We start from the raw sequence: 22,187 nt of genomic DNA, 5'->3' as shown, positions 1-22,187 counted from the left end.
CCCAAGCCAGACTTTCTACCACTCACCCTCACTCCAAAAGTTAATCCCAGGGCTTCCCTGGTGGCGCAGTGGTTGAGAGTCTGCCTGCCAATGCAGGGGACGCGGGTTTGAGCCCTGGTCTGGGAAGATCCCACATGCCGCGGAGCGGCTAGCCCCGTGAGCCACAATTGCTGAGCCTGCGCGTCTGGAGCCTGTGCTCCGCAACAGGGGAGGCCACGGCAGTGAGAGGCCCACACACCACGATGAGTGGCCCCCACTTGCCACAACTAGAGAAAGCCCTTGCACAGAAACGAAGACCCAACACAGCCATAAATAAATAAATAAGTTAATCCCACACGATGTCTCCTCCCTCATGTTACCCCCTCCTAAATCAAATTTTATACCCATTCATCTGATTGGCAGAGTCTCGGTCACATGATTGGGCCCTAGATGCAAAAGAATCTGAGGAAGGAGGTTGTGGATTCTACCTTAGGAAGGCAAGAATCATAACTGGGAATTCCTCTAATACAGGAAAGGTGCTCAAAAGACACTAAGGATCCACCACGTACATGGTAAATGTCCACTACAATCCATCACTGGCTGCCCAACATGAATGTGCACTATTTTTTCACACCTAATCCTCCTAAAAACAAAAATTCTCCCATTGAACATAATTTTCACTACCTTTGGTACAAAGGAAAATGAGGCTTAACTCTCCCTAGAGCTGAAATGACCCAGTCTCTTAAGTTACCACTTTCAACTCCAAGTTCAGGATCTCTAGGTGATAGCCATTCCACCTCTAACTTAGTCACACTCCCAAACTGATATCCCTAAACCATAGACTAAATGTAAAGTTCACCACCAACAACATACCACATATAAAATAGCAGGACGACAGAGGAGAGAGAAAAAGGAAATCTGTTAAAGTATGCAAAAACAACCAGGACAGAGCAGGAAGAAGATACGGGCGAATAGTGCAGACTTCATTTCTGAAGCTCTATCTTTTCCATTCCCTTGCCCTCAGCCAGTGCAGGTGAAACAAAACTTGAGTATAGGTGGACCTGAACCTTAATGATGCTATGAAGCTATCTGACTAGCCCTGGACTACCTACCTCTCAATTTCTAATTGCACGAGTGAAAAACAGGAATCCTTCATTTGTTTACACCTCCACTTTTTGGTCTATGGGGTGCATGGCCACGGAACAGAACTTTTCCACATCCAGTTTCTCCTCTGTTCCGCTGATGCCAGAGTAATACTGACAGCTTCAGCAAATAAGAATACAGGACCCACAATTAAAGTTGAATATTAGAGAGACAACAGTTTATTTTATTATAAGTATGTCCCATTCAATACTGGGACATACGTGTACTGAAAAATGATTTCTTGTTCATCTGAAATATAAATTCAACTGGCACTCTTTATTTTATCTGGCAACTCTAGAGAGTGAAAGAATTGGTGCAGAGGCTCCTCAGACATTGGGAATATGTGTAAATGTTGTACTCTAGAGATGGTCAGAGCTGAGGGCAACAGAGCACCCAGCCAGTACATACTAAGGAATGGATCACCTCAGCCACAAGCCCAAGATGAGACCAAGGGCATGACAGAATGATTTGGGGAAAGTATTCATCCCCTGTGCTTCACCATCTCTGAACTAAATACCCTATAAATTTCCAAGAGAAATGACACTCCACCAAGTTATCCCACTCTTCCCTGGACTCGCTGCTTCTCGAAGTCTGGGGAAAACAACAGAAGTGCTTGAAACCCAGTTATGAGAGCTACGAGTTGTGTGATATGGATCACGTTAATGTGTCTGACTCTCAATTCTACATTTGTAAAGTGACAGTAATGGTAATTCCCAAGGTTGTGGTGGGGAAAAAAAGAGTCAAACCTCAGATACTGACATCTGTGTATATTCTATTTCAATCAAACAAGCTTGATTCCTAATGTGAGAGTAGGAAACCCCAGCACCCCAGGAGCAAACCATCCTTCTATATCTACATTCCCATTAGCAGGACTCTATTTCTCTATTTGTCTTTGGTGGTAGAACAGAAAGGGCCCTTCATTTGAAATGAGGAAAGTCTGATTCTGAACCATAAGCCTTGATAGACAGATTCATAAAATTGAGATAATACTACCTACTTCACAGGGTTGTTATGAAAATATTAATATATCTAAGATTATGACAATGAATGATATGCATACTCTCTCAAGAAATGCTAATTCCAATCCCCTTTGCTCTTGTGATAAGGTATGTAAAGTCCAGTCGTAGGGTTTGACCACTTCCCGCATCTAATCTTGTATCATTCTCTTCTTCCAGTGAAGTTTTGATTTGGAGGAAGAGAGAGATCCACATCAATATTTTTTCAAATGGCAGGTAATCATCCTTTAAGCGGGGTGCAGCTTCTGTTTTACTATGGAGTGGAATAAAATGGAATGGAATGGAGTGGGAACTAATGGAGAGCATTGCACATAAGGATAAATACTGTTTCCTGAAACTCTTGATTCATTCACACGTGTGTAAGTTTATGTTCATGTACTCACACATCAATATAGTATACGCATTGGGTCGTTCTGCAAAATGTATTTCCTGCTGTGGGTCATGGCCATAAAAGCGCACGTGCTTTCTGAATGCGCAGTGTAAAGCCTTTCCCCCACCCATGTCTCTGATGGGGCTTTAATGAGCTTCCCTACCTGGGAAAGACATGATCCTTCCATCTCCCACCACAGATGAGGCACCAGGCTCGAGAGCTCATCCCTGAAGCCACGACTCAGGAGTTCAGGACTCAACCTTGTCTCCAGCAAAACAGAGGGCATCTCTGGGGAAACTTCTGATTAGAAAGATAACCAGCTCAGAATGAGAGAAGAAAAGGTGACCATGCAGTTCCTGTGGGTACCAGCCCTGCCCTGCCTTCACTTGCTGGGAGTTATAAACCCAAGACTGGAAAATAGAAGAGGCACCTGTCCTGGACAGCCTCTCTGAGAAGATGCATCATCCTCCTCTCCCCTCGCTGCTCTTCCTCCTCTGCTCCAGAGCTGAAGCTGGTGAGTGTTGGGTCATTCCATCTGGAAGCTGCAGCATCAAGACTAAATAAGATTTTAGTCTGAAAGTAGCTGACTCTTAAACAGAACCCCAGATCTCTCCCCAAGAGCCCAGAGTGAATTTCCACTGGGGTTGTGGTCACCCATTCTCTGCAGCCTGTGGTAGTTCCCAGGAACGAGGAACCCCACTTTGATCGGGGGAAAGCCCAGAGCAGGCAGGATGAAGAGGGTGTCTTCTCTTTATATAACGTGTGACACTGCTTAAAGTCCTGTGTTGCCTTCGCCTTCTGGCCTTGTAATTTGGCCGATCTGTGAGCACTCATGGGATATGGAGACGGTTGAGACAGGAACCTGGAGAGCTTGTCCTGCACGGTGACAGAGGAGAGTCGAGCAGGTGCAGAATGGGAGTGGGGGAAATCCGAGGTGAAACACGACGGCATGGCATCTGAGGCCGAGCTGGCTGCTGTGCCTGGAGGAAGAAGAGCAGGTACCAGAGGCACCAGAGAGGGAGGGTGGGCAGATCACAGGAGGAGGATGCATTAGAAAGAAGCCTCTCCCAACTTTAACCCAGCTTGTGCATTTTCTGTGTTCAAGCCCTGGGGTTCTCTGTTCCAGGGGACATCATCGGGGGCACAGAGAGCAAGCCACACTCCCGCCCCTACATGGCCCACCTGGAACTTGTCACTCCCCAGGACATGCTGGTGGCTTCTGGTGATTTCCTGATGAGAAGGGACTTTGCCCTGACGGCTGCTCACTGTGCAGGAAGGTGAGACAACAGGGTCCTGTTTATCTCCGAATGGGAGGTAAACAGCCAGAGGGGCAACCAGGGACACCCCCTGGGGGGCCTGAGGGGGACCTCCTGGGTCTGGGTCTCTTTAAGGAGAGGCAAGACTTGGGCTTAAGGAAATCGGTCTCATAACTGAATAGCTCCCCTGACACTCAGTCACTGTGAGCTCAGCTCTCCTCAAAGGAAAGGAGACCCCATCCCAGCACCCCTCTTCCAAAAGTAGCTCCCTCTCCCCGACCCCAGCACATGAGATATGGACTCACTCTTCAGGGTCCCACCCAGTTCTCTGGGCCACTTCCTCTATGTCCTTTTCAGGAACACTGGCCTTCAGTTCCCAGGGACCTGAACCCATCCTTTCCATGGGAGACAGAGAACAGCGTCCACCTGAGACCAGCACTTCCCCCTTCCCTCTGACACCTCTGGCTCCAAAGGGCTGGCCCTGATTGGGAAATGCCAATCCTGTCCCCTGGGTCCTCCATGACCTGCTCAGTCCCCAGCAAGTCCCAAGGGTCTTGGAAATTGTCTCTGTTCCCTGGGAAAGTTCTTCCCTGAGTAAAACCTGAGCCCCTCCAATACCACAAGTGGCCCAGATAAAGGAGGCTGGGAAGAAACCATTGACCCTGGGAGAGACTCTGTCCCCTTTTCTCAGAATGGGCATATCTCAGGAGAAAATCACACTGTCACTGTTTTACCTTGTCCTTCTTCTCCCTCACAAAGGTCTATAATGGTCACCCTTGGAGCCCATAACATAAAAAAGAAAGAAGACACATGGCAGAAGCTTGAAGTCGTACAACAGTTCCCTCACCCAAAATACAATGACTCTATTGTTCGCCATGACATCATGTTACTGAAGGTGGAAATTCTTCTTCCCCTTCTCCACTTCCTGTTCTCCAGGGCTTCTCCTTCAGGTCCCATTGCCCTGACATTTCCCCAACCTGCCTCTACCCCTCAACTCTCCCCTTGGAAGTGGCTGTAATGTGAAGCAAGTCGCCCTATTCCTCCCTGATTGTCTCCAGTTGCCCTCAAGCCCATTTCTAGTTCTGACAGCCCTCGTTTCCTTCACAGCTGAAGGGGAAAGCCAACCTGACCCTGGCCGTGGGGACACTCCCCCTTCCACCCCAATTCAACTTCATCCCACCCGGGAGAATGGGCCGGGTGGCTGGCTGGGGAAGAACAAATGTTCAGGAGCCGGGCTCCAACACTCTGCAAGAGGTGAAGCTGAGACTCACGGAGCCCCAGGCCTGCAGACACTTCACTACTTCGACCACAATCTCCCGCTGTGCATGGGCAATCCCCAGAAGACAAAATCTGCACTTAAGGTGATCCTCAGACTAGGGTCTTCTCCACAATCACTGTTCAGGGTCCGGACATCTCCTGGAAGGAGATGGAGTCAGCAGAGTGTCAGCCAGTGACAAAGTTTGAGATCATAGGACTGAGGAGCTGGAACTGTCCCTGGGCTGATCATCCTCCCGCGGCCCCAGGCAGTCTCTGACTATCCCTCCCAGGCTGCTACACAGGGTCATGGGGTGCCAGGAAGGAAAGCAAGAAGCAGCATCAGACAGAGACATAGAACCTCATGAGGAACCAGGGTTCTCGCCGCTGATGCTATTGGGTTGGCCAAAAAGTTCATTCGGGATTTTCCATAGATGTTATGGAAAAATCTGAACAAACTTTTTGGCTAACCCAATAGGTCTGACCAACTCAGAGTTCGTCCATGGGGAGGAGTGGGTGGTTCCCTGGCTCACCTTTCCTCTCTCTCTCTCCCTTTCCCTCTCTGTCCCACAGGGAGACTCAGGGGGCCCTCTTCTCTGCGCTGGGGTGGCCCAGGGCATTGTCTCCTATGGACAGTGGGATGCAAAGCCCCCTGCCATCTTCACCCGGATCTCCCATTACTGGCCCCGGATCAATAAGGTCCTGAAAGAGAATTAACCTGGAACCTGGGCCAGCCTGAAGGGAAATCTGGAACTGGACCCAAGCAGGTTCTCTGTGCCACTCACTCTGGATCTGCCTCTGGTTCCTGCTCAAGTCCCACCACACCCCTAAGCCTCAGGAAGGCTCCTCCAGATCACAGAATTCCCAATAATTCCCAATAAATCCCCACTTCCAGAACTGAGTGTGTGTCTCCTCTCTCTGCTGCTGTCTCCTGCCAGCGTCAGGCATTCCGTAAGCCTTGAAAGGGGTGGGTGTGTGATGTGTGTGTGAGAGAGACAGAGACAGAGAGGAAACGGTGAAGAAAAATAGGGAAAGTGCTTCCCTGGTGGCGCAGTGGTTGAGAATCTGCCTGCCAATGCAGGGGACACGGGTTCGAGCCCTGGTCTGGGAAGATCCCACATGCCGCGGAGCAACTGGGCCTGTGAGCCACAACTACTGAGCTTGTGCGTCTGGAGCCTGTGCTCCGCAACAAGAGAGGCCACGACAGTGAGAGGCCCGCGCACTGTGATGAAGAGTGGCCCCCGCTCACCGCAACTAGAGAAAGCCCTCACACAGAAACGAAGACCCAACACAGCCAAAAGTAAATAAATTAATTAATTTTAAAAAAAATAAAGAAAAATAAGGAAAGAAAGAAAAGAAAGGGATTCCCTGGAGAGGCAGGACCCGTATTTCCAACATAAAGAAGAAACTACACCAGATCCTTCCTTGCCTTCAACGTCAACTCAACACCAACTCTGATTTATCTTTAGGGATATTCAGAATCACTAAGAACATTTTGAATTGTAGGATGTTTAGAGCACCCCTGACCTCTCCCCACTAGACGTCAGTAGCAACAGCCTCGTCTCAACCAACTTATGAATCAAAACCATCTCCAGGCTTTGCTATATGTCCCCTGGGGGTGTGGCTGGGGAGGGGTGAGGGAGCTGGGCAGGAATCACCCTCTGTTGAGAACCCCCAGGTTAGATGCATTTGGCAGCGCGCTGGGCCCTCCTCACAGTCCACCTCGATAAGAAAAGATCTACCATCTGTGGAGCTTTGATCTGAGACGCAGAGAAGACCATCTGTCACTCACTTCTGCAAAACAAATACATGGAACAGATAAGAGGAGGGACAGCATCACAAGTTCTGCATGAACGACAGCCACAAACGGCTGCTCCGTAACCAGCAGGAAGGTGAAGGCCTAGAGCCTGCTTGGCCTCCAACTCTTGCCAGTTGAGGGACTGGCCGGAGGAGAGAAAAAGGGCGGGATAGGGACAGACACAACCGGAGCCTGTGGCTGATACCACTCCTCGCTTCTGAGGGCATGGTGATTCCCTTCAATTAAGTGAACTCTTTCCAGAAATTCATCTTTAATAAAGAGATATACACAAAAGTTTATGAATAAAAATTTTAATCTCAGCATTTTCAGTAGTAGAAAAACTAGATTCCCAGCCGTGGAACAAAGTTTAAATAATAAATTCATATGATTGAATATTTTGAAATTATTAAAAATTTATTTCAAAACATTGAATCATGTAGGAAAATGCAATATAACAGAATGCTTTTTAAAAGCAACATAAACATCTCCCTGTAGTAGAATCTCAATTTTTGTAATTATATATTATATGTGTGCATAGAAAGAAAACTAGAAGAAATTAACATCAAAATAATTATGGTGGTTACTCTAGATGCTAGGATTAACAACTATCTTTATTTCCTTTATATGCTGGCTCCAAACCCCTGGTATTCTAACTATTGCTGACTCAGTACCACACATGGACCTACCTATGCATAAGCACATACACCCATTCATTCTTCCGCTGGTCAAGGTTTGCTCTGTTGGGGGTAAATATCCTTGCACTTCCAGATCGCATCACTCAGCCCATATCCAGGATGTGGCTAAAGAAGCTAAGCCTTCATGGGATCCCTTGGGTCAGTGCACAGGCATGGTGGTCTCTCCTTGCCAATTAGTGCCTCGCATGGACGTTCTTTTGCCTTTAGCAAAGGTAGTGGTGGCTAGGGATTTATACCCATGGGAATGGTGTGAGCTGGGAAGTATAGCTGATTGAGCTGATCAGAGGTAGTGGATAAAATGGTCCTGACGAAGCCTTCCCTATGCCACCCAAATCCACTTGCACCTTCTTACAGTATCTGGACCTTGCCTGAGACCAAGATGCCCATCCTTCTTTCCTGAGAGGGAAGGTACAAGTTCAAACCTTCAGTTTAATAGCCAATCACAGTCTCCTAAAAAGACTTAAAGAGGGTTGGCAAATCAAGATACAGGGTCCTGTGCTGCAGCTGCTCCCGGGTCTTAATTGATATTTCTCATCTCACCCCTCTACCACCCATTCTAGATTTCCCTCCCCTTTGGCCAACACTTGAGTTGGCCTGGGTTATATGTCTGCTGGGGTTACCCAGACTTCTAACCCTGAGGGGGCTGAGTCTTTAGCTGCCTTATATTTGACAGGTTTGACTAGTTGCTGTTGCCCATTTGTAATGATCACTGAGCACTAAAGTACAAGGGGTGTCCCCAGCGAATCCCCTGGGTTCAAGTCATACTCTTCTCTTCACCCTTTGTACGGCAACAACCCTAGCTTCTCACAGGCAGCGTGGTCACTTACTCCAGCCAGTATCGTACCTCCTTTCTTTGCCTGCTGGTCCACTGATATGAGGAGCCCAAAATGGCCAGGGGATAGTCACAACTTCCAGTTCACGGAGCCTTTACCACCTCCCTTGGTGAAAGCATTTTCTTCCTAAAAATTCGGACTCACAGCAACATGGCTTTCAACTTCACTCACTCCACGTAGCTCCAGTGAAAGCTGCAGTAACTAAAAGAGCCATGCTTTATGGAAGTGAGTGCCCTCTCTCATCCTCCTACTCCTTTTCTAACTTTTCATCCACCTTCTCCTTTCCTTCCATCTCTTCCACCATCCCCACACCTACCCAAACCAGGCCAGGTCACAGATAAGCCAATATCAATTCATCAGAAGTGTCCCTAAAGGTGATCCTCAGTCCCATGGCTTCTGGCAGTCTCTATCCCTTATACCCTCTCATCTACACCAAAATCATGTTTGTGACAAAAAAAACAGAGAGCTCTCCTGAGCCCAAGGTCTTAGGACAAAGTGGGAAGCATCATGGGCCTACAGGTCTCTGGAATCTCAGGTCTAATTAAGTCATCCACAGTAAATGAAAGGTATCAGGCCAATGAATGAGAGGCCAGTACAGGGTAGGATATCTCCAAGCCAGGAAAGGGATGCTTAGGCTTCAGCCAAACTTGGCCCTAGAGCCAACTCTGAGTGCACCTGAAATCCAGCCTGCCACTAACACCAGAGTGACCCCAAATTTCTAGAGAATTCTAGGCAGAATTTTTGAAATTAAGCCAAGCCTTTTCTTAACATTCTTTGCCACATACTTGATGCTTATCACCACCTACCGCTGGAACCAGGACTGGGAAACCAGCACAGAAGCCCTCCAGTCCCAGGATACCTGACAAGAGCCTACGGCGAATGCCGGGCCACAGTTCTGGGATCATCAAACAGACTTCACTCTAATTTATAGGAGACAGGAGGACAGGCCTTCCTGCCTGGCTCCTCCTTCTGAAGTGACTCTCCTGCCTCCATAGCCTCCCACACCTAGGCTGCCTACACTGAGGGACTGCCAACATCTCCCGCTTGCTCCTGCCTCACAGCTTGGGAGTCCTAACTCCAAATCTAGTTAGAAATGCAATACAATGTGAATTGAAGAAAGCAGAATCAAAAATGTATATTCACTTTGACTGCAACAGTGTGGAATACTGTACGTTTGGGGAGAAAACTGGACAGAATTCTTCAAAAATGGAGATAATTGTGTCGGAATTATAATTAAATAAATGGCTTATCCATTCTCTATAAAATTATTTCTATATTTTTACAAATGACCATAAACATGAAAAATGCAGAGAAACAAAAGTGCTTTCTGAAACTGCTTAGATGCTCAGCGAATGATCTTATCCCTGTTACTCCCATACACAGCACAGTCCCCAGGGAGCAGGGAAACCACAGGACACAGTGCCATGCTGTCCAGGAAAGAAGATGGGGGAGGGCAGACTTCCTCAGGATTGTCCAGAGGCTGTGCTGGGAGGGACCACCTATGGGAGAACTTTAAGGATGCCCTGAAGGCAGTGTCTGGGTCTGCCCCGGGCCATGAGCCCAGAAAATAAGAAGCTCTTCTTGGACACAGAGTGTGAAAAAAGCTGTTGATGCCACACTGATCTCTTCAACCAGCTCACCCAGAAAAGACAAGATCAACCACCAGTGCAGATTTGATTCGGAGATGCAGAGAAAGTCATGGCTCCAGCTGTCAGATGCTGGGGTTTGATAAGAGGAAGGAAAACTTTACAACATCTGCAGGAGAATTAGCCCAAATATAAGAGGATTTCCCCATGCCATGGAAAAGAAGAGCCTAGGACCTGCCCAGCACAAACACTACACAATTACAGTCCAAAGCAGACAGCTTCCCTGGGTTCTACCAAAAAGGCAGGGACAGAAGTGAGGAGGCTAGGGATTTCCCCGACGGTCCAGTGGTTCAGCCTCCACGCTTCCACTGCAGGGGGCGTGGGTTCAATCCCTGGCCAGGGAACTAAGATCCCGCGTGCCGCGAGGTACAGCCAAAACATTAAATTAATTAAATTTTTAAAAAAGAAGTGAGGAGGCTAAACAGTGTACCTCCACCCAGAGCTGAGCCTTCACCTAAGGCAACGGGAGCTGTCTCCCTCCCTCTCTGCCTCCCATCATTCCCCTGGTTACTGTGGCACCCTCGCCATCCAGCCTGATATAGAGAATTGGTGGATAAACCTAAGGAAATCTCCCAGATATTAGAGCAAAAAAAAGACTGACGAAAACTAGAGAAATAAAAAGAATATTGGAGCACCAGTCTAGGAAATTCAACACCTGAATAACAGAAGTTTGTGTCAGCATAAAATTAAAACATTTTCAAATAGTTTACTTCCCAGCCCCCTTTCTCAGCACTGGAGGATGTGCTCCACCAACACAAGAGAATAAACCAAGAAGTGAAGAGAGATCCCAGGATGACAGCCTTTGGTGTGGGGAAAAATCAAAAGTGGGGAATGGGGCTAGTATTTTCATAAACGTTCTTGCAGAATCACTTAACGATTTAACTATCTGCGTGCACATTTGATAATAATAAAGCACGCGAAAGGCAGGTGTCGAGTAGCTATTTACTGGGGAACAGAGCATTCCAAATGAAGAGGGCTGGGAAGGGGTACATGTCCAGCAGACGGCACCACTGAGCAGCAGGCAAGACAGCGTGGGAGACAACCAAAGAGCTTGTATGTTGGGTGGATGGTGATAGAAGACAGGCATTCCAGGCACTGCAAGGTTACCTGGTTCTCATTTTAGATCTGGTGGGAAGACATGTCTGTGCATCACCAGCACAGACGCGGGTAATGATTGCTGTAGGCGGTGCCGTCAGCAGCCAATGGCCTTTGCACAGAGCTGCAAACCAAGAGCGGCTGGAAGGCTACTTTATGCCTCCACAGAAGTCAACCTGGGCGGGGCGGGGGGTTGTCCCACCTTCTTCCAGGGAGGCCAGCACCACCTGGCTTGGAGAGCCAGATGTCCAAGCTCAGGGCAGAGGATGGGGAGGTGCAAGCAGGCAGGTTTTGTTTGACCTGGTCTCCTCTCCCTGCCAGGCTTCACCTCCTATGTCGTCCCAGGAGTCCCTGCCTTGCTCAACACTCAACTTACAGTGCTTTCCCTTTCCTCCTGCTATTTTCCTTTCCTCCCGCTTTTTTCCTTCTGCTGCTTGGCCTTTGTCTTCACAGAACCCAATTCAAGGTGAAAAATATGATTCGGACGCCAAACCAACCCATGAGTCTCAATAAGGGCACTTGGTCATTCACTCACAGCGGAATGTGTGATTGGCCTATCTGCCTGTAAGTATTGATATTATAATATCAAATTATAATATATTATTATGATAATTTATCATCATATCGAGCATCATCAATGTTGTTAGTCGTCATTACCGTGGTTGTTACTGTTATTATTACTGATTGTTGTCATGGTGATTGTTATAAAATATTGAATAAAGTTTCTCTATCTGTGACAAAAAAAAAAAATGTCAGCCCTAAGCCAAGGAAAAGCAGGCTCAGTGCCAGGCAGGGCTGGGCAGGCAGTCCTCAAGGTCCCCAGGTGCAGCCCTCAAGAGGCATTCCTCAAGGTCCCCAGAGTCCAGCCCAGGTCCCAAGGGAAGCACTGACACTCACCCCGCAAGCCCAAGTCTGTGTGATCTCAACAATGCCCAGCACTTGTGGGGAGGCACAGAGGAGAGAGGCAGTAGGGCACTAGTAGGGCAATGTCCCCTAGCCTGGCTGAGAGGGGATCAGACCCCTGATTTAGACAGGGCCTCTTCTCAAAAGCAGCTCAACCCTTCACATCCAGCCCAGCCTCCCGCTGGACTCAGAGCCCACTAGAAGTCCAGTCACTAGGCAGCCTCGGCTTCCTTCAGCCTGCCCTGGACTTGGGGCTAGGACTCCCCCAGCTGGCCACCTTTTGAGCAAAAATATGCCTCTCTGCCATGGTCCTGCCCTCAATCCATAAACAAATTGTGCTGTGCACCTACAGTGTCCCAGGCACAGGGAGACAAGAGCAAATAAGACAGGTTCAGTGCCTGCCCTATCAGAGCTCACAGTCTATGAGGCTTTGCCTGATTTATGTAATAATCTCATTTTGAAAAATTACAAGATGTGAAGTGTCATTTGTATAGAATAATGCAAAGTTCACAAATATGATTTCGTTTAACCCCAAAATCAGAGTATGATTAGAGCTGGAACACTAAGACTTATCGCTGAAAAGCTGTATGGTTTCGTGGTTAAGCATGCCAGCTCTGGAACTGACTGCCTAGGTTCAAATCCCAGCTCCACCACTTAGTAGCTATGTACCGACCACAGGCAAAATAATGTCTTTACGCCTCGGTTTCTTCATGTCTGAAATACAGGTAATTATAGTTCCCAAATCATACAGTTGTTGTTAGCATTAAATGAACCAATATTCTGCTTAAAACACAGAAGAGCTCAATATAAGTTAGCTGTCATTGCTATCAGCTAATCCAAATTCCTAATTGTGTAATTAGAACCCAGAAAGGTAAAAGGACTTCTACAGTCATACAAAGTTTCTGACCCTTAACCAAGGTTCTATTCTCTCTGGCACTGAGCTTCTTAGGAACTAGAAAATTCACTCAAAGGAACTTAACTTTCCCACCCACCACTCTAACCAAATGCTTAAATCCTCCTACCTCATCCTCATCTGGTGATCACCAAGCAAGGTGGCTACTCCACTTTCTAACCATTCAGATAAGAAAGTTCTCGAACTAAAATCTGCTCTTTGCAAACATGGTACAAAAGGATACATGCACCCCAATGTTCATTGCAGTGCTGTTTACAATAGCCAAGACATGGAAGCAATGTCCATTGACAGAGGAATGGATAAAGAAGATGTGGTACTTATATACAATGGAATATTACTCAGCCATTAAAAAGAATGAAATAATGCCATCTGCAGCAACATGGATGGATCTAGAGATTATCATACTAAGTGAAGTAAGTCAGACGGAGAAAGACAAATATCATACGATACAGCTTATATGTGGAATCTAAAAAAAAATGATACAAATGAAGCAAAAGGTGGGTAACAGAGCAGGGAGGAGGGTGGATCTGAAGAGGTGAGTGGAGAATAGGGCCTTTTTCCTGTCTGCACCCAATCCCTAAGAGAACCTTCCATTGAGTCCTTTGGCCTGTTCTGTCTCTCACGTCTTTGGTTGACAGTCCTAAAGCCACACCCCTTCCAGGAATCACATCACAAATAAATTACTCGCACTCAAGTCTTTGTTATCAGGGTCTGTTTCTGGGAAAACCCAAACTAAGATACCCCCCGAAATCAAGATTTATTAAATCTACTATAATTAGTACAATGTGATGTTGATGCAAAGACAATCAATTAGAGAAATTAAACAGAAGGAGTCCAGAAAAAGACACATTCATCCATGGACCCGTGGTTTATGACAAAGGAGGAAATACAGGGCAGTGGGAAAGGACACTCATTTCAGTGCATATTGCTGCGTCAAGTGAATATCCATGGGGAAAAATGAAATTTGACCCCTATCTCACACACACACAAACATCAGTTCCAGGTGTCCCACACATTAAAAGTAAAATAATAAAACTTCTAGACAATATGACAGGAGTATCTTTATCACCTTGGGGTTTAGAAAGATTTCTTCAAGGCACACAAAAATCACTAACCTTGGGCTTCCCTGGTGGCGCAGTGGTTGAGACTCCGCCTGCCAATGCAGCGGACACGGGTTCGTGCCCCTGTCCGGGAAGATCCCACATGCTGCAGAGCAGCTGGACCCATAAGTCATGGCCACTGAGCCTGTGCGTCTGGAGCCTGTGCTCCGCAACGGGAGAGGCCACAACACTGAGAGGCCCGTGTACTGGAAAAAAAAAAAAATCACTAACCTTAAAACAAGTTTCTCAACCTTGCACTATTGATATTTTGAACAGGATAAATTTTTGTTGTGGAGGAATGTCCCGTGCATTGTAGGATGTTTAAAAGCATCCCTGGCTTCTACCCACTGATGTCAGTAGCACCACCACCAGTGCCCCAGTTATGACGACGAAAAATGTTTCCAGAACATTGCCAAATGTTCCCTGAGGGAAATGTTGCCATGTTTGGTGAGGGGGGACAGACACACAGTTAGAATTGAATCTCAGATTCAACAACAACAACAAAAATAGTGTGTGTCCCAAAAATTTCCTGGGAAATAATTAAATTTTTTCATTGTTTATCTGATATTCAGATTTAACTAGAGGTCCTGTATTTTATCTGAAATTCACCCCCAGTTGAGAATTACTGTCTTAAAGGAAAAATGATTTGATAAATTGGATTACAAGAAGGACTTCTCATCAAAAGACATCTTTAAGAGAGTGAAAAGGCAAGCCACCCCGTGGAGGAAGATCCTTACAGCACATATGCCAACAAAGGGCTCACATGCAGAATTTATACATAATGCCTGTCGATCAATAAGAAAAAAAATAAGACAACCCTAAAGAAACACTGACAAGAGACTTGAACAGGAAATTCACAAAATAAGATATTCATCCAAATGGCCAATAAACATATGAAAGGTACCCAACCTTATTAGTAATCAGGAAAATACAAATTTAAACTACAATGCAACCGGGACTTCCCTGGTGGGACAGTGGTTAAGAATCCGCCTGCCAATGCAGGGGACACGGGTCCGAGCCCTGGTCCGGGAAGATCCCATATGCCGCAGAGCAACTAAGCTCCATGCGCCACAACTACTGAGCCCGCGCACCACAACTACTGAAGCCTGGGCGCCTAGAGCCCGTGCTCCACAACAAGAGAAGCCACCACAGTGAGAAGCCTGCGCACCGCAATGAAAAGTAGCCCCCGCTCATGGCAGCTAGAGAAAGCCTGCGCACAGCAATGAAGACCCAACGCAGCCAAAAATAAAATAAATAAAAATTAATTAATCTTTTAAAAAAGTCTATGGGTTCAAGTCCCAATCTAGGTTTTGGCCAGGTTCGAGTCCCAGCACGTGGGTTCAAGTCCCAAGTTCACTTCTATGTCCACAAACTCTGGGGTCTAAGGAGACTATGTTAAAAAGGGGGACCAGAGGGGTTCTAGGCTCCTTTATCTGTTGGATCTCCATGTTAGGATCTTGGTTGATTGGTTGATTGGTTGGTTGGTCCTATCATACTTTAATTAGAAACTATGTGAAATGATGATGTGAATAGCATTTAGCAAATTACATGCCAGAGCCTGAAAGAAGTTGTAAAAATCTGCCCAAGCAAAATGAAGCAGGGGGCATTCACACAGAGCTGGCATAGGGGAAGGTGCAGAGTTGCCAGCAAACCCCTCATCCTGCCCTGCCCCAGCCCACGCTGAGAGGAAGATCCCTCCCTGAGTCCTGGCTTCCTGTCCCGCCCCACAGTGATGGCCTGACCACCCAGAGGGACTGTGCTCAACTCCTTTTGCTGTTTCAGGAAGCAGCTGTGGAAGAAACTGTCCCATTTCAATGAAAGAAGTCCTTGTGATTGCTATAGACTCAGGAGGAACCCTTGTCTTCCTGAAGGGCACCAGCTGCACTTGGCCCTACACCCAGATGTGCAGACAGAAATTTCTCAGGTCTTGTTGCCTGGCTCGGATTTGAACGTTTTAACTGCCAAAGTGTCAGATGGGGGCTTCCCTGCTGGCGCAGTGGTTGAGAAGTCCGCCTGCCGATGCAGGGGACACGGGTTTGTGCCCTGGTCCGGGAAGATCCCACATGCCGCGGAGCGGCTGGGCCCGTGAGCCATGGCCGCTAAGCCTGCATGTCCGGAGCCTGTGCTCCGCAACCGGAGAGGCTACGACAGCGAGAGGCCCGCGAACCGCAAAAAAAAAACAAAACAAACAAACAAAAAAAAACCCCCAAAGTGTAAGATGGACTTTGAGATCTGCGAACGGTTTAACTTAACTAGATTAGTTGTCAAAGGAGAGGCTGAGGAGGAGGGAGAAGCTGACCCACCCATCTCCAAAACCCCAGAGCAAAAAGACTCTAAGGCATTACAAACCTGCTCTCCATCAGCCTCCCAGGGGAGGAGGAGTGGTTGCTGGGATCAGAGCGCTGTCCCTATGTATGTCCCCTCTTACAAGGGGCACAAAGCTCTGGAAGGGATTCCCACCTCACTTCCATGAGGATACCGATGGACCTCCACCCTCCTGAATCTGTGGTCTAAAGGCATCTGATTTAGCAGACTCTCCTCCCCCTCTCCCCACAACTCCCCACCCCCGCACTGTCCCAGGTACTGTCTCCTGTCAACCAGGCCTCTGGGTTACAAAGACTGACTGACAAAGCACAAGATAGCCTCAGTCCCAAAGCACACTTTGTTTTTGGTCTCTGGAGAGTTCTTTTATTTTCTAGCTAACTCGACAATGCATTTAAGTGAAGATGTGTTCAATTCTATCCAGCATATCCATTTGTAACGGGAGTGTTTCAGGATACATATGCCACAAAGTATTCCTCCCACATATTTCTTTATATATATATGTTTTTAAATATTTATTTATTTGGCTGCGCTGGGTCTTAGTTGCGGCATGTGGGATCTTCGTTGCTGTGTGCAGTATCTTCGTTGAGGCATGCGGGATCTTTAGTAGCAGCATGCAGATTCTTTATTTGCGGCATGCTAACTCTTAGTTGCAGCATGCATGTGGGATCTAGTTCCCTAACCAGGGATCAAACCCAGGCCCCCTGCACTGGGAGCACAGAGTCTTAACCACTGGACCACCAGGGAATTTTCCCCACGTATTTTTAAAAGACCATTCCACTTGCAGTGTGTGGAACAGTTTGGAGAGAGAAAAACATGCTGAAGCGGAAATCTATTAACGAGACTACTGCAGAAAATAGACCAAAGAGGATAATAACTTGAAGAACAGTCATGGTGGCAGAGATAGAAATACATGGATCTGGGAGATATTTAGTAAGTAAAATCAAAAGTGTTTTAGATATCCAAGAAGATATATCCAGTGGGAAGTTTTTATAGGATTCAGGAGCTCTGAGGCTCTCCTATAGTTCATAGGCGATTCGGGAAGTCTTCTTTGAAAAAACTGGTAACCGAATTCACCGAGGTAGATTCTTGGGAGAAAGTGCACAATAGGAAGAAAGGAAAATCCGTAGGACCCAGCTTTGAGGAATATCAACATTGTAAGACCTTAGAGGAGGTGGAGCAAGCAACACAGACTGAATAAAGTTGGGTGAAAGACCCAGAAGAGAGTGTGGCTTTCCTTGAGGCCGAGAAAAGAGCATTTCCAAAGGGAGGGAGGAGTCAGCAAGTGTCCAGTGATACAGAGGTCAAGAAAAACGACTGAAAACTAGGCGTTAGGTTTGGTGACACGTGGGAAATTAGTGATATTGGCGAGAGGCGCAATGAATGATAAAGGCAAAGCCAGATGGATGTGAAGTAGAAGTAGAAAATGGACACCACTCTTTTAAGAAGTTTGGCTATGAAGGTGAAGAGAAAGATAGGACATTAGCGGAAGAAGAGGGCTGGAGAAGGGTTATTTTAAGTCGAGGGGAACTTGAGAACGTTTAAATGCCGACAGGAAGGAGCCGGAACAGGGAGAAGAAAAGGTGAAATAATAGGCCGGGTAGAGAGAAATCCATTGTACCTCTGGACGGATTCTCTTGTACTACGTATCCACCAAACTGAAGTGACAGCCGTAATTCGGAGGACTGAGCAGCTTCGGGCTTTAGGTCAAAGGTTTTTTCTACACTAAAACCTTCCCTCTTCCGCCTCCTCCCCTTCTTTCCCCGCCCCCTCAGTCTATTTCCCCACCCCCCGGCCTCCTTGCTAAGATCCCCGCCTCTCCTTGCAGTGAAATATACAGGCTTCACTACGAATTCTTCCGGGTCGCCAGGCAGGACCACGCCCAGTCCTACCCGCCCCCCAAGTGGAGGGCGCTTCCCGAAAGACGCATGCGCAGAAAGGCTGCAGTCATCCTAGAGGTGGACTCTAAATCTTGCGCAGGCGCGTTAGGTCCTTGTCGCTATGAGGGTTCTTGTGGGTGAGGGAGGGCAGGAAGGGGGAGTGGGAGGAGGCCGGTTTATACGAAGAAAACATAGCCAGAAATTGAGGGCTAGGAGGCCATTTCTGAGAGAGGGCACCGTCTCGTGCACAGGCAACCTGGCCTTGGCCTCAGAGCCCTAGAAGCCGAATCTCCCTAAACTCTGTGACCTGTGTCACCTCTGCATCGCGGGGAGGGGGCGAGGAGGGGAGAAGTCTGGCGTCAGATGGGAGGGCACCGGAAGAGGGGGCCACGTGGGGACGGAAGGCGCCCCCGGGAGGATAAACACCTCTCATTTTCTGATCAGGTGGCGGAACGGGCTTCATTGGGACAGCCCTAACCCAGCTGCTGAAGGCCAGGGGCCACGAAGTGACGCTGGTCTCCCGAAAGCCAGGGGCCGGTCGGATCACGTGGGTATGTCCAAATTCTGGAAGCATGGGGCGTGGGGGTGGGGCCTAGTTTGGTGGCGCAGGGCGAGGGCGAGGGCTCGCGGGCACTGTGCGCTTTCTCCAACAGGATGAGCTCGCTACGTCGGGGCTGCCCCGCTGCGATGCCGCCGTCAATCTGGCGGGAGAGAACATCCTCAACCCTCTCCGCAGGTCAGCCGGGCCCTGAAGCTGACATCCTTCAGAGCAGAGGGAGGAGAGGGCCGACTCTGAGGATTACTGTGAGCTGTGAAGAATGGGACTGCCAGATTGAGAACTCAGCCCGTATACCGGACTGCTCGTTCCCCCACCCCCACTCCTCCACAGCCACTTGCCCTTCTTCCCGCTCAGCTGGTGGACCTTGCTCCCCACTGAGGATGCCCAAAGTAGATGTGCCTTTTCCTTCTACAGAAGAGATGGACCATTCCTCTAAGCTGCAATGCAGGGTTTTATTAGAAATGGATATGGATGGGCCCCAGGGAAAGAGAGGAAAGGAAGGGTATGTACATGTATTTAGTGGCATTTTATTTCCCGTTTCTCCTGCAGGTGGAATGAAGCCTTCCAAAAAGAGGTTCTCAGCAGCCGCCTGGAGACCACCCAAATGCTGGCTAGAGCCATTGCCAAAGCCCCACAATCCCCCCAAGTCTGGGTCTTAGTCACAGGTGTAGGTATGTCCCACACCACCAACCCTTAGACTAGCCAGGGAAAGGAGGGAGCACAGTGAGGAGCAGCTCAGGCCCCAGAGTGCTGGTCTTTTCCAACCACGGATCTACCTAGGCCCTCATTCCATGCATATTTCTCCTGACTTTTGTGTACTTTCACTGAGAAATGGGGACCTCAGAGAAAGTGAAGGGAGTGGCACTGCTCCCAGTGCCAGGGAAAGTCCCACCTACTTCCAGGTCCCTTATTTCTTATAGTACAGTTCTTTAGGAACAGAATTCTTGATTCTTGTATTTTACCTTTGGGACCAAATAACAAATACACACACACACACACACTAGCCACTATTCTAAGTGATTTGCACATATTACATTTAATCCTTACAAGAAACCTATGGAGTAGGTACTATTATTCCCATTTTAAAGATGCAAAAATTCTGCACAGAGACGTTATGTAACTTGCCTTTAGTCAGAGTTAATAAATGGTGGAGCTGAGATTAAAACTCAGGCAGTCTGGCACCCAAGTCTTTATTCTTAGCTTCTCACTCTAGCACCTCAGCTTAGCCCCATAACGAAAGATAAGAATGACTCCAGGGCCGGAACAGGTCAGCTCATGGAGAAGATCAAGGGGAAAATATCCATGGCTCTGAGTTCCCGTGGGGAGATCCCAAGGGCCAAGGAGGGTGAGGCCAAGGGGAGCCTTGACTGCAAAGGGCCAGACAGGACCAAGGACATGCAGAGCAAACAAGTGCTGTTCCACCGGCAGCTTACTACCAGCCCAGCCTGACTGCCGAGTACGATGAGGACAGCCCAGGAGGGGATTTTGACTTTTTCTCCAACCTTGTAACCAAATGGGAAGCTGCGGCGAGGCTTCCTGGAGATTCTACACGCCAAGTGGTGGTGCGCTCTGGTGAGAACCAGGGCCCTGGGTATCAGACAGGGTTGGAATGCCTTCTCTGGGCTCGGAGGGTGGGGGGATAAGGGGAGCTGGGCTTACAGAGGATGCCTCCACTTCTAGCTAACCTACAGGTGGGAGGGCGGGACATCCCAAAGAGAGCCACACCCCTTGCCTGCCACAGAGCAGTCAGCATGGGGAAAAGGTGAGGAAGGGGAAGCAGGGAGGAACAGTGAGACTGCCTGGAGGCTAAGGGGCCTTCCTGTACCGTCCTTCTTGCCCGCTCTAGGGGTTGTGCTGGGCCGTGGAGGCGGTGCCATTGGTCACATGCTGCTGCCCTTCCGCCTGGGCCTGGGGGGCCCCATCGGCTCAGGCCACCAGTTCTTCCCCTGGATTCACATCAGAGACTTGGCAGGAATCCTAGCCCACGCCCTTGAAGCAAGCCACGTGCAAGGGGTCCTGAATGGAGTGGCTCCAGCCTCCTCCACTACCAACGCTGAGTTTGCCCGGGCCTTGGGCGCAGCCCTGGGCCGCCCAGCCCTCATCCCTCTCCCCAGCACGGTGGTACAAGCTGTCTTTGGGCGAGAACGTGCCGTCATGCTGCTGGAGGGCCAGAAGGTAGTCCCAAGACGGACACTGGCTGCTGGCTACCAGTATTCCTTCCCAGAGCTGGGGGCCGCCTTGAAGGAAGTCATAGCCTAGGTGGGGGAGGCTCAAGGAAGGGCCTGAGGCCTGTCCCTCAGCGGGGGCTTTCCTAATGAGAAACTATGAACTCAGGTTCTCCTCTGCTTGAAACCTGAACCATCTGGTTCTTAGGGAGTCCTCTTTCTTTCTCATTGTCCTGTTGCCTCACCTTATTTAACTGAGAGACTGTCTGCTGTTTCAAGGCTGCAGTCTCATTGAGTTGGGACCTTAACCTCTTGAACTGCTCCTAAATAAATTCCCAAGTTTGGTTTCCCTGCATGTCCTGTTCCTGGCCCATTTCTCCTTTTTGCTGTGTAGAGAATGTTCCGCAGTTTAGGCAATAAAGGTAAATTATCTCACTAGCTTCAGCTCATCTCTTTGGCCTAGGTTCTGAAATTTATTTCAAGGAGTGCCATCCTAGGAGACCCTTTACTTTACATGGGGTTTTGAAAGTTATAATGTGCAACATCTCCCTTCTTGGTCCCTCCTCCATTGCCAAAAGAGTTGGCAACAAATTTGAGGCACGAGGTTATGACAAAGGTAGAGGCAAGAAGAATGGTGATCCATTTCCAGTGGGCTCTGTGGTCACCCTGCATACTTGTTTCACGCAGTGCCATTAGGATGCCAGCACAGGAAGGGACAAGGTCCAAGTCCAGGACAGCCTTCAGCCTGTCACTGAACAGTGAATTGATAAAGCAATCACACACTGGCCCCAGTTCATCAGGCTGCAGCGGGACAAAGCTGTGCAAAGCTTAGGACTGTCAAAAGATAAGGACTTGCCTCTCATCTGACTGGGGCCACTTAAGTCAACCAGGATCCCTAGCACAAAAGAGCAGAAGATACCTCGAGCCCACTGCATACCCACCAGCATTGAAAGTGAAAGGTAAAAGGAACCTATCAAAAGTTACAAACTCAATCCTTTCCGGGAAAAAGCGTCCCAAGTATTCATCAAGGAGCCTCCCCCTTTTTCTCGACCCTGGTTTCTGCCACAGTTTGACCAGAAGCAGTTCCCCTAGCCCCCAATTCAGGCCATATTAACCAATCTCCTTTCTTCTGAGGAGACTATGGGTTGTCCTTGAATCACTGTTACCACCCCGACTAGCCTCTCCAACTCGCCTGCCCCCCAGCCCAGCTCAGTGCAGTGTAGTGGTGGACCTCACCAATGGGGAAGGGCAAAGACACTG

The 22,187-nt window shown here is 48.4% G+C and overlaps 1 protein-coding gene and 1 long non-coding RNA gene across 8 annotated transcripts; one reads left to right on the top strand and one right to left on the bottom strand.

Annotated features, from left to right (window-relative positions):
- Window positions 1-1,272: 1,272 nt before the first annotated feature.
- LOC113622632 (uncharacterized) lies at window positions 1,273-18,054 on the bottom strand. Of its 4 annotated transcripts, XR_003433587.1 has the most exons (4): window positions 17,945-18,054; window positions 6,761-6,812; window positions 2,672-3,488; window positions 1,273-2,391 (listed from the first exon to the last, which is right to left on the bottom strand). It is a non-coding gene; the product is annotated as an uncharacterized LOC113622632 (long non-coding RNA). The 4 variants fall into 4 exon arrangements; XR_003433589.1 differs by lacking the exon at window positions 6,761-6,812; XR_003433588.1 differs by lacking the exons at window positions 6,761-6,812; window positions 17,945-18,054 and adding an exon at window positions 3,691-6,086.
- A 210-nt stretch (window positions 18,055-18,264) lies between these two features.
- SDR39U1 (short chain dehydrogenase/reductase family 39U member 1) lies at window positions 18,265-21,365 on the top strand. Of its 4 annotated transcripts, XM_027110960.1 has the most exons (6): window positions 18,265-18,340; window positions 18,648-18,754; window positions 18,857-18,939; window positions 19,312-19,433; window positions 20,191-20,334; window positions 20,609-21,365. In XM_027110960.1, exons 1-6 carry the CDS (start codon window positions 18,325-18,327, stop codon window positions 21,019-21,021), a joined length of 885 nt encoding a protein of 294 aa, XP_026966761.1. In that variant the 5' UTR covers window positions 18,265-18,324; the 3' UTR covers window positions 21,022-21,365. The 4 variants fall into 4 exon arrangements, with proteins under 4 accessions (XP_026966761.1, XP_026966762.1, XP_026966763.1 ...); XM_027110961.1 differs by lacking the exons at window positions 18,265-18,340; window positions 18,857-18,939 and adding an exon at window positions 18,940-19,007 and having other exon boundaries at window positions 18,361-18,754; XM_027110962.1 differs by lacking the exons at window positions 18,265-18,340; window positions 18,857-18,939 and having other exon boundaries at window positions 18,361-18,754.
- The last annotated feature ends 822 nt before the right edge of the window (window positions 21,366-22,187 follow it).

Source organism: Aethalodelphis obliquidens, unplaced genomic scaffold, assembly GCF_003676395.1.
Source record: "Aethalodelphis obliquidens isolate GAN/ISIS:26980383/991018 unplaced genomic scaffold, ASM367639v1 scaffold10, whole genome shotgun sequence".
Classification (NCBI taxonomy): domain Eukaryota; kingdom Metazoa; phylum Chordata; class Mammalia; order Artiodactyla; family Delphinidae; genus Aethalodelphis; species Aethalodelphis obliquidens.
The sequence above is the reverse complement of the archived record's forward strand: the minus strand, read 5'-3'. Positions and strand labels throughout refer to the sequence as shown.